The sequence below is a fragment of the Copidosoma floridanum genome, unplaced genomic scaffold (assembly GCF_036245765.1).
Source record: "Copidosoma floridanum isolate Cflo_tuat_1 unplaced genomic scaffold, Cflo_Japanese_pri ptg000007l, whole genome shotgun sequence".
Classification (NCBI taxonomy): domain Eukaryota; kingdom Metazoa; phylum Arthropoda; class Insecta; order Hymenoptera; family Encyrtidae; genus Copidosoma; species Copidosoma floridanum.
The window spans coordinates 10872243-10885199 of record NW_028321884.1 but is presented as its reverse complement, the minus strand read 5'-3'; the positions used below and the strand labels follow the sequence as shown (position 1 = coordinate 10885199).

General features: G+C 31.6%; 1 protein-coding gene across 1 annotated transcript; it reads right to left on the bottom strand.

Moving 5' to 3' along the window:
* Positions 1–1939: 1939 nt before the first annotated feature.
* LOC106639035 (uncharacterized) lies at positions 1940–3423 on the bottom strand. Its single transcript, XM_014352465.2, has 5 exons — positions 3247–3423; positions 2688–2888; positions 2395–2613; positions 2178–2312; positions 1940–2059 (listed from the first exon to the last, which is right to left on the bottom strand). Exons 1-5 carry the CDS (start codon positions 3421–3423, stop codon positions 1940–1942), a joined length of 852 nt encoding a protein of 283 aa, XP_014207951.2.
* Positions 3424–12957: the final 9534 nt, after the last annotated feature.

Sequence of the window (12957 nt, the reverse complement as noted above, 5' to 3'; positions counted from 1 at the left end):
TCTATATACCAAAGAACTTTTATTCTCGGGGTCGAATATTGCAATGCTTGGAACATAAAGCTTAAAATTTCTTCATGAGCTTTTCTAATGATAAAAAAAAATTAAAAAAAAAAAAAAAATAAACATCAATGAACTCAGAAGTAATAATTTTATATTGTTATTTATGTCCCGTTTTTTGTCCATTTTTCGTCCAATTTTAGTCCATAAGATTCAACATGGGAATGTCTTGAAAAAAAAGTACATCGCCTAACTCGAAGAAAGTTACTAAAGTTGTAGCAAATGCAGAAGTACATATATTTATAATTAATAGAATACGGTCTTCATGTGATCATATTGTTAATCTAAGATAACCTTTCACTAAATTGTTTATCAAGAGCACTTAATTCCGAAAATATTTCAGTTTCTCATGAATAATAAACCGAACGTACGATGAAAATACTCGTTGAGTTGATTTTAAATCTGCCAATACCGTAAAAATGTACAAGTGTCAATGTGCTGTTGCTGCAATTGAAGCTGGTTAGATATCACCGGTGATGTCATACAATATTATCATGCAGTTGACGGTGTTTAACATATCGCAGAAAACTTGCGAAATGGACAAGGCAACTCAAGAGCCGTCTTTATCGTCGATTAACGCTTTTTTACCAACACTGAAAAATACATGTTAATCTTTGGTTTTTGTGATTCTTCTCAAATAAAACTTAATTTGTTAAACACTTCCTCATAAATTAAAAAAAATTTAGGTTTGAATATTTTCCAGTACAGTATTAGCGTTGATAAAAATCTTATACATCATTATTTTATACAAAATAGACTCATATAATAATAAAAACATGTAACACTGAATATTTCAATAACAGATAATATCTCTTGGTTTGTATTACCAAAGATAATTTTACAAAATAATTTTTTAAAGATTATTTTTATATGAAATAAAATTGTAGGTGTAGAGAACATTTTTTTAATTTTGTAATACGTAATACTTGGATTTTGCACTTATCGAATTTATTATTATTATTATTATTTTTTTTTTTTTCATAATCGATGAAAAAACATTTGTTTCCACCAACTCAAGATAACTAAGCGGACGTACAGTCGTAGGACTTAACGTATGTCGGTAATATATCTTGAGAAGATAAGTTTTTATTTATCAATGTTTACCACCAAGTTAAATTATTATTATTAATCTTATTTTTATATTAAAAATGTGACATGATATTAATTCAGAAAATATAAATTTCATTATCTGTCAAAGTAAACTTTTTTTTGTGAACCATTATTTTTATAGTACCAAAATATTTAAGTAAAACATTGTTCAAACCATCTTAGTGGATTTAAACTAATTACAATTTATACTGGGTTATCTACTTAAAGGATACACAAAGAATTATTACTACAGTTTATATTTCTCCTTAAAATCTATTGCAGAAAAAAGAGGAGATTTATTCAGCCCACTTTTGAAATATAAAATTAATATTATATTTTTCTATTTTTAGTTCTCAAATAATCTTATTTTTAAGAGTTGCTGAGCTACATTTTTAATTGAAATTTTTTGACATTTGTTAAAATATTTCAAAAATAATTTTTTTACACTCATTTATTTAACTCACACTACACATAATAAGGTGAGCGTAAAAACTTTATCCTGAGATGCGATACTATTTTTTTATAAATATTTTTAAATTTCGCTGCAAAAAAAATTTTTTTTTAATAATTTAAGGAAAACTAATCTTCAAGTAAAACTGATGTCTAAGAAAAGGCACTATAAAAAATGTAAAAATGTGTACCCAAACAAATAAATAAATTAATAAACATTAAATAGTATTTACGGACTCACAGACATTATTCTTAAAAATATTGTTCGACTATGACACTAGTTGTGTATAAAGTAAATAATTATTTATAAAAATTAACATTAATATCAGCTTTATAATTTACACTACATCACTTGAATCACAACAAACTCGTGGGCCAAATTTTCTGGGTATGAAGAAGATTTTAAATATCTGTAATAATCAATACAGCAGCAGTGCAAAATAACTGGCTCGTCCTGCACATTCTAAATTATAAAAATTCCTTACGTACATTAAAGCTTAAACATTTGAATATTTTTAAACTTAAATGCTTTATGAATGCTTTGCAATTTTTTTGCATGAAAAAATACCATTAAAAATTACCTTATTCGTCACTTGAAGTCGCGCTGGAGAAGATTTTCGCGATTCGTGTATCGGACTGTGATTTGTTGGCGGGTTGCATTTACATTTTTTTCGACTGTTTGGACTTGTGTTCGTCTGTTGCTTTGAATTTTTGTCCTTGAAATTAAATTTGCAATGACGCGTTAACATTAAATTACTTTCGTTGCATAATTTATACGCAACGAATAATTCAAGTTACCCATTTGTGAGCGTCGTACAAAATCCAAGCCGGTATGAAATAAAAAATCATCCCGCAAATGGAGATGATGCACATTACAAAGTTGTGGATGAACGTGGGATGAGTGAGTAATTCTTCGTCGGATACCTCATTGAGGTTTATGTGTTTTCCGGCGTGTCGCATCGCCCAAATCCCACCAGTTATCATCATAAGTCCTCCCAATCCATTTCCAAGAAGAACCTTTTGTAGTGAATTTTTTTAAACATTAGGGTCATAAACTAATCATCGTGAAATAATAAGAAAAATGAACGTACGATGATAGGTTTGCGGTTGAATATTTTGGTAGTCAACCAAAGAATTCCGAAAAAAAAACTGATTGCCATGCAAACTGGGTAGACGTAAAAAACTGGATTTCTTTCTTCTGGCACTTCTGGGATCGCTGGATTTGATTCACGCATCTTACGATTGATTGAGTGATGCACGTGGTGAAATACTTCGTCCGTAAGTGCTGTTAACTGAAATTAAGGAATTGAAGATGAATTTTTTAGTGATTTTTCATACTAAAATTTTTTAGGGCAAAACTATAAAAATATTAAATTAAATATTTCAAAGTTGTCAAAACAGTTATAATTTTTTTTTTTAATCTTTGAGAAGTTGTAGTACTTAAATAGTAGGCAGAGAATAATTATTGAGGATCTAAATTTTTTATTTCAAGGACTAAATAATATTTTTTTCTACGACACTATTTCAGTATGTATAACCACTACCTTTCGTGTAATATTTTGTCAATTCAAATAATAAAAAAAAGTCCTTTGTGTGATAATTAAGGTAATTTTAACTGTAAAGAAAAAGTTTTTTCAAACTTAAACCTACAAATTGGGCTAGATGAAACAATGCATGCACAATGTGAGATAACTTCTTATTTCTCTTAAACTCCTGACGAGACGCGAGCTGGTCGTTGGCTAATTGCGCCGCTTCCTGAAGTCTGAGGAGTTCCAAAGCTGCTGCTCGATCGTTGCTCAATGAAAATTTTTGCTCCGAGTTTCTCATTCTTTAATTCGATCGAAGACTTTGAAGTTTTACGCTACGTTTATTACAAAAGTTAATTTTTCTAACCTCAGATACTATTTTCCATGGAGTGAATTATGTATTTGTTTGTACCCATGCAAAAAATTTTTTTTTTAATTTTAAAAGTAAAATATTATACCATAACTATTCCTGTAAAAAAGCATAATTAATAATGTAATGATATTAAAAGGATACCCACAATTTGTGACCAATAACCTAAGACTTTTGACCACTTAAAATAACCAATAACGATTTCACAACAGCACTGTAAAAATTGTGTGTGAATTTTTATTTTGATAAAAATAAGTAATGTTTGAGGAACACTTTCCATGTCAAGTATACGTGTTAACAGACTTGGGCATAATTATTTTACAATTTTGTTTTCCTTAATGAAATCATACATTTATTGCAGAAAAAATTTATTATTCATCACGATTCACAATACAATATTAAGAAAATTTTTTTTTCTTATAGATAAGTGCAATACGTCTTGAATATTGAAGTTTATTGCAAAGTATTTGATATTAAATACTTAAATACTTAAATTTAAATATTTTTACTATATTTTTTTTTAATTGTTTTATTTACAATGCATTGTTATTTCTGAAAAAAAATTTTTTTTTAAACTATGTTGTAATTACTACTTGAAAAAAAAATTTTTCATAACAAGAAATGTATTGCAGTTTTAGCAAAAAATTGTAGTAGAAAAAAATAAAAAAATGTATCCGTCCAAGTATGCGTGTTTTTTTATCCGTCACATACGACGCATTAAATTCATGATTCAAATGTATTACTGACTTTTTTTTTAAAATTATTTCTAAATATTCCAAGCCTTTTTTTGCACAGTTATTATCTTAATTCTCGGAAAAATATAAAGATCCAAAAATAAAACTAACAATGAATTGTTCAACACATCATTGGAATGAAAAATATTATTCGTAGTCATGAAAATACGATAAATTCAATATCAATACAATTGGATGATGTTGATAAAAATAAAAATAACAAACACCAGTTAAACTACGTGGAAATGAAATTATAGCTGACAAAACATTGATCTAACTACGCATTGGCGGCTGAATGTCATCGAGAACGAAAACGCGATGGATGCCGTCAATTTCTGAAAATCTAATCGAATCACCGAGGATTTTCGTCAAACGCCACACCTCACCCTCTCCGAGTCCGCACATCTGTCATTGGCCACGCGATCGCCCATTAGCCCAGTGTTTGAAAAACCCATCGAAATCAACTTGCATCAGCCAATAAGCTGCGCGAGGCCAAGCTCCCTTCGCTAAAACCATAACAGATCCCATGGCCCTATAACTCTCGCCCCCAACAAAGCAACCCCAACTGCGATATCCTTCCAAAGCCTCGTAAATGCACGCGCAGTCGGATATTCACTCCGAATCGATTAACTCCACCGATTGTTGCCGGACTCCCTTCTCCCATGTATATGCATTCGACCAATCTGCTACTAATAAATATACACACAAGGCTGGTATATCGAGCAAATGTTCAACTTTCTCAAATATGTAGGTATATATATTTACAATGTAGGGTGACTTTCCGGAATTCCAACGAGATTTTCTGCAACCTGTGCTTGTTTTTCGTACCACAAACTTTTTTTTTTATTTCTTGATATTTGAATATGAATTTTACCAGTACAACACAAGTATTAAATTGTTGATTGAATCCAGTATTTGATGCGCAATGCATTGTCGACATTAAAGGAAAAACATTTTGATTATTCGAGCGCATGCAAATTCACAACTAGTGTGTCTCTATTCGCGTTGGCGTGTCCCAGTTCTGTCGGGGAAATCACAGCCACCGATCGTCCCTTTGATTGCTACGCTGTCATCGATTGCAACATATCCTCTTAAACACATATATTGGCACTTTGCGATTGTCAGTCAAATCACGTGGAAATGCAATCTGATTGAAATATATTTTTTGACTTTTATTATTTTTTTTTTCGCACCGATGTAGCATCATATAAATTTGTATATGATGAGGTGATCCACGTATCGGTAAACAGAATTTTCTTAATTTTATAAAAATAACACAATAGTCGTACGGAGTGTACTGGGGCGAAAAAAAAAAAAAAATTAGTCTAGGAAGCAACAGTAGCTCTAGTCGATACAAAAACGGGCTGTACCACTATACATCAGAGAGAGAGAGAGAATAATAGACACTCGCGCCTATCGGCTGAACGTGCCCCTCTTGTCTCTCGCGAGCGCAAGATTTATTTGGAGAGGGGAAAAAAAAAAAAAAAAAAATGGAGAGATGCATGCAGATGTTTAACTTTCGAGGGCCAATTAAAACAAACCTCCGTTCGGCGAAATTGCGCTTCGGGTAAAAGAGAGCGGGATGCATCGGAGAGCTCGTCACGGAAATAGATGGCATGCGAAATGTGAGCCGAAGGAGTACCCGCCGATGATTGTTTTGCACTTTGTGTGCTCTGTACGAAAAAATGTTTGGGCGTTATTTTAAAATAATCGTCATCTTATACGGAGGTCTGAAATCAGCGCCCAACGCGTAGTTTGTATGAGACTCAACGTGGATAGTCTCGAAAAATGAAAGTAGTGCCAAAGTTGCACTCTATGGATACTTTAAACAAATTAATGGTTCACAAAAGTACTGTTTCACGAGTCGAGTCTTTAGAAAAAAAGTTTTTAAAAAATTACGAAAAAATTGTACTGTGTACATTACTTTTATAATTGTTATTTATTTTAGAAAAAATCTTATTTCAGTACTTATTTCATACACCAGCAAATTGTATGTGCAAAAAGTTGTGAGAAAAATTGTAAATTTAGTATCACAATCAAAAATATTCTCACACAAATGTAAAATCAATTACATTTTCCACCAAATAAAACAAACATAAATGTAGTTTTCTCCCTGAATTTTAAAACATTTATTGTATGAACGTACCCAACAAATCGTCACGAGCTCTCGATCACTGAAAAAGTAGAAGTGCACTTTTATGAAAGTTGGTCCAATAGAAAAATCTCTGATTTTCATTTTTTGCTACAATGGCGTATACTTACTACAGAAATCAAAGTAGTATAAATGTACGGGAAGGTTTTTCCATTTCCTGTACACACTTGCCCCTTATAATATTCTTCCAACAATGTACTAATAATATTTTTTTTTCTCATAGAATCGCTGTTCGAGGGAACCGTTAAGTGTGTATGTGTTTTTTTTTAACAAATTTTTCACAGATGCGACATAAAACGTATAGTATTTCAGTGCTGGTGTATTAAATGAAAACTCCTTTCACAACAAAAGACACACCGCGTCACTCATGCGTCCAAACATAAGTCAGAGAAAACTAATCATCACCGCGTAGTAAATTTTCCTTTTGTTTTTTTTTTTTTTTTTTTTTTTTTTTTTTTTTTTCATTAAAAAAATCTCTCATTCGCACACACAAAAACACGCGCACGCATCAACAAAACACCAGCAGCAAAAACATTGAGTTAAAAAGCCTTTGACGCGACATCAAAGCCCATATCCATCAACACCCTCGGGGGGATCCATTAACTTCCTTAAAAGTCCCTCTCTCTCGGCATCAGCAAGAAATGCCTCCCCTTCCGCGTACACGTGTGCGATTTATCTCTGAGCATCAAACGCGCGGTTGTCCGGCGATAAATGACGAGTCATCGCACCATGTAACAAATTACCCTCGCGCTCACCGGATACATAATAGATACACGTGCGTGTGGACGCGAGCTTTGATCAGAGGCGCGTCGAAAGCTCGCGTCGTGCTTGCGCGTGTTTGAAAAATAAACACGGGCCCGTGGAGTGGCGGACGTGCGAATTACGCTGCGAGAGAGAACGAGTTTGTCCGTGAGAGCCTGGGATCGTTGGTCTTTTTACAGCTATACTGTGTGTGGCTGTACACGCTTTTGCAAGATTTATAAGGTGGAACTTGGGGGTGTACCGCAGTTATCGTATGGGGTTTTTTTTTTTATTTATTTTTTTTATTTTGCTGCCGGTTGTTTTAGTTCGATGGCTTGGAGTATCTTTGTTGGCTCATGGGGGGTGCAAGACAGGATGTTGTCACAGTGCTTCAATTTATGCGACTTTTGGAAGATTTAAACATTTTTTTTTTCCTTACTTTTTTTTTCTGGAATATTTTTTTTTTTACTTCACTACTCATAACACAATGCCTGAAAGACACAAATTTTTCTGATAAAATTATGTAGTGTGTTTTTAAATTAAATAACTTTTTACCTGTCCAAGTATAAAAAACGTGTTTAAATATTTTTTTAAATATCGTTGTAATGAATTTCTTGAAAAAAATTTTTATTCCTGGATACATCAAATGTTTAAATATTTACGAAATAATTGCACTTTGTCGAATTATATAACATTTATAATTGTAATTAAATTAATGTTACGATTTAATCGCTTATCAAAAGACCATTAAGTGATTTTTATGTATTGAAAAAGAAAACTTGATATTAAAAAAATTGTTATAAAATTATTACCTGATGATTAAAGTTCAAATCATTTTCACTGCATCAGTAGTAGACGTCACAGTGATAACAATCATAGACAACGTAACGCCTTTAAAACATAATTAATTTTGCCTTTCTCTCAGTTTAATATTACACGCAAACGAAATTCTTGATGCTGAAATCAGATTTTTATGCAGGTGAAATTACATCACGCCTACAAAAAAAAAAAAAAAAAAAATTATCCATCAGTAAATGATGAAAAAACTTAAAATCCAGTGACTCTACCCAACGTATACAGTAACAACACAACAACCAACAAAGATCGTCGCACTGATGGGGGCTGCAAAAAGAGTATAGCATATATATTATATGTACGTCGAGGGAGAGAATGGCCCGCGGGGGAAACCGAGAGAAGAAGAATCGTAACAGAGGGTGAACATCCAGCGCCTAAAAAGGACATTACGAGGACTGATGGTGCAAATGGCAGTTTATAACATACGCGGGTAGAATGGGCTGGTGGTGTATTCCAATCGAGTAAAACGGAGTAAGACGAGGATGAGGTGCAACAACCCGGTCCTTCGTCGTATTGATTCTCGTTGTGCTTGATAAAAGTTCGGTTGGTTCGATGGGGGGCGTTGGCGAAAAATAAAAATTAACATTTTTCAATGAGCCCGTACGTATGCCCCGTGGGGTTGAGAAAAACCGGGGAAAAATTCCAATTAAAAAGTTGAAGCGGCACAGAAAAAGGTAAAACTGTACCGAGCGTGGATACGAAAGTGAGGCCTTGAAAAATGCAAGAGGCACTTCGTTAGGAGTCCCACGGGTAACCGTCAAACGCCGCGGGTCGTTAATTATCCCGGGCGTACTTTAAACTTTGCCTGTATAAAGTATATGATTGCACGCGGGAGTATAGAGGTGGTGAGCCTGCATATTAAGCTTTTTGGCGAATATACATGTACACGTATACCAAAAGGAGGGAGATAGTCAAGTTGGAAGTGCAGTTAATAATTCAGTGTCAATATTCCCTCGTTCCTCTCTCTCTCTCTCTCTTGCGTTCGATCTCATCTCGGCTTCGTTAATGTTAACGTGTACACTCTGGGATCTTCATCTTTGGGCGTGTAATTTATACCCGTGTCGATTAGTTTCGGTGTATACCAAAAGTTGTTTTATCATTTTCATGACTATGTGATGGTGACTCGCAGCATCGTATTCGTGATGAAAAAAATTAATGCGATGAAAGTCAATATTTTTTCAAGGAATATAGGGATACTCTTTTTCTATGAAAAATTACGCAAGTTACGGATATTTGAGGATTTTAAAGCCTCTTGAAATTTGATTTTTTTTTTCGAAAATGTAAAGCTCAAAGTATAGTGAAAACTTTTTGTTTTGTTTCTAACGCCACATTTAACGATGGTTTTTCAAGAAAAAATGTTTTAACAAAGTATTCAAAAAAGAATTCATGTGAAAAATTTTTTACCTTGATCCTATCAAGTGATTATAATTTCCATACGTACATAACAACATTTTTCATAACTTGAATTTATCTCCCTATTTCTCAAAAATACAATTTTTTTCTTACACTATTTGGAGCGTGGCAACAATTTACAATCAGTTTAAAAAGGCAGAAATAAATTGATCGTTTTTTAATAGTAGCCTTCATTGAAAATTTCAATTTCAGAGAAGCACTTCTAAATTGAAAGATCGCATTCCAAGTAAGCATTGGACGATGTTGGCTTGAAGTGGATTGAAACGAGACGCGTGTATGTCGAGACGATGCGCCTAAAGTGCCAAGATTGACCTTCCGCATTGTCTAGCCCCGAAGCCACGTTTCTTGCATCGAACCGAACTGACGGTGTCGATAGTTGTATCAGTGATGCTTTGACTGACTAAATTGTATAAATGCTTGTAAGTAGTCAATAAGAATCAAACTATTTTTCTCAACACTGTGTAGTTACCAAATAATAAGAAAAAGAATGATTGAAATTTTTCATAAGCAAAAATGGCTGTTTTTTGTTTAACAATAGCATTAATCAAAATGATATCGACTGTTAAAAAAGTGAGTAAGCCACCAATAGTTTTGTAAACTTTGACGATCGGATGGCCATAGATACTATTCTGATAATCATGTAGGCTGTAATAATAAGTCATGGTTATTAAGAATAATAGCAAAAAAATATTATAAAGAATTCCAGTGTGAGAATAGCTAAACGACCAGCGTTTTAAAATATTATTTTCAATTGAAATCTCCTTAAAATCAATTGTTGTAGATCCGAGCATTCGATTGTAGAAGTAAAACAGTTTCAATAATGAAAGGTTGCAGTTTTTTGTTCTCAATCTTGATTTTAATATATGAAATATTACGGCAATTAAAATTTTTTTACTAAAAATATAGAGATAAGTTTATTTAAGTAAAATTTATTTTTATTTTGTATTTATGACTTTTTCAAGCAAAAGACAATTTTTTCGGTTAAAATAAAATTATATCTTGAACAGTAAAAATAGTTTTACGTGAGCTCATAAGCACAAAATATTAACTGTTATTTCTATTGAAATATTAGACTCGTTTGAACAAATTCCAAAACTTAACTAATGCTGGTAAAGTATTTCTAAAGAATAACAAAAGCCCGATGAGTCATTAATACTCCTATTTGATTAATAAATATCTCCATGATAAATTATCTATATACTTCAGCAACAGTATTTGAGGTCAGCAACGCCTATTTAGATCCCATTAGGCACAATTAAGGTAAAATGTATTAATGTAACGAGTTACAAAAATAAGATACCAGTCGAAATTATTTGATTGTCACTCTCCGAAATTTCACTCTAAATTATGGAAGCTAACTATGTTATGCTGCATTTTTTTCTTAGAGTCCGTTTTGCAGAAAACAATTACATTTTAATTTCACGATGAGAATAATACATTTCGAAGCCGTGACAAAAAAAATTAAATGTATGTACTTAAGTATTTTTAAATAAAAAGACCACACTTGGAATAGTAGGAGTGAAAAATTCAACCTAAAAGTTTACCGATTCACGTGTTTTAAATTTTTTGTGTATAATATGTTGTCTTTCTCAAAAACTGTGACTAATTTCGTGGTTTGATTGAAGGTAATAATTATAAAATTATTAGAGCATAGTGAGTACTTGTGTATTAAATGTTGTGAGTGATTATTACAAGACTATTTGTCTACTATATTTGATGAATTTTAGAAAAGGGAATAATCACTTTTTTCGGAGATTGTAGCGTCCCTTCACTGGCTATAAGTGACGATGTGGTAAGAGTTTATTTCTTATACATTTGTGTTAAAAAATTTGGTTTAACTTAGTTTTAACTTTAATTGGGCAGTTTGTCAACGGATTTCAATGTGCATTCAAGTTTTTACTTGGTACAGTCAATAGTTTGATATAAATGTACATAATGCTGTATTTGAATTTTATGAAAAAAATATAAATAAATGCCATGTTTTTGCATAATGTTGTAGATTAAAACAGGTTTTTTTGTAAAGAAAACTATAAGTAAATTTGTAAGTAAACTGATGTAATACTGTAACTAAGACTTACCTACCATTTCATAAATCATATAATTAAACAGTGCTTTACTAGCACATAATACCAGTAAAAAGTAAAAAATAAGGAGAGTACCACAGGTGTCGTATATTAAGTATGCTGCACCAGAAAACAATGACTTTTTATACATTTTGATTTCACAACTTTGCAAGACTGTCGATATTAAAAAAAATAAAAAATATTGTGATTGTAAAAGTACTTTAGAAGCTTCTAATAATTTTTATCTTAACACTTCAAACTTACCTGACTTTTGACTGTACTTAGAGGTAAGTTTTATAGGGATTTTAAATTGATATCAAACTTCTTAAATAGGAAATGAAAAAAATTACGTTAAATTTAACAAAATAAGAATGAAGATTTTTCTTCGAAGTAATGTATGTTTATTAATTGATGATAAAAATATACACAAGGAAAAATGTATTAGTTTAAGTGTCACAATATTCTAAAGTTAAAGCGAAGTGCTGTTTTCCGTGGAAGTAATTAGTTCAAAAATCTTAACTTGACAATAATGTATCGAACAGATATTTGATTGTCGTATAATACAGCATAATTTATGGTTCCAAATTGTGTTCTAAAACTGCGTATGTTATCATCATACTTATTAGCTGAAAAAAATAATGTAGAAAGAGTGTATTGTTTTATCATCTATGTCAAAGTGGTGGTTCACTTTCTAGTAGAGATGCGTATACATTTTTTTGTTTTCACACCCTAGGTTTGTTTTACTGAATAATTGTTAAGCTATGCTATACAAATGCAGAAAACTCAAACTTTTAGCGGAAGTATGCATCATCTACATAATTCTTTTGGCATAATCTAAATTAAAAAAATATTATAAATTACTCACAGATACGCATAATGATTCGTTCAATCGTAGAACATTCAGAGCTTCGAATCTGATTTTTGCATTTTGGCATCGGTATGAAAAAAGTAGTAGCTAAACACCAAAATTTAAATGAGGTGTATAGTAAAAGTAAAAATTGTTAATATTTTATTATTACCTGGAACATAATACTTTTACATTTAACACCTTCACAATGCACCAAACTATATGCTAATGCATAATTAATTCTTGTAATCTGTAATATTAGTGAAATTTACATAAATTTTCATCAATAAAAATAAGATATGTTAATTATTGATTTATCACCTGTTTAGTTACTGAACCTGAAAATTTACATAAAAGTAAGATCATAATCGAACTTTCGAGTTTTAATTCAGTTATCATGTAGCTTGAGAGTAATTCAATGCGATCCACATGTATATCAATGTAAGAAATGTTATAATAAAAAATATCCATAAAAATAAAACAATAAACAGCAATGCATAAAAATATAGGCAAAGAATACAAATCAGATAATTCGTTGGATATTTCAACCAACGACATGTACATTTTTTGTAATTGTAGTAATGTTGCCAATTTTTCTTGTTCATCGACACTATTGAGTGAATCATTACTTGGCAAACTAATAGACGTTGTATTATAAAT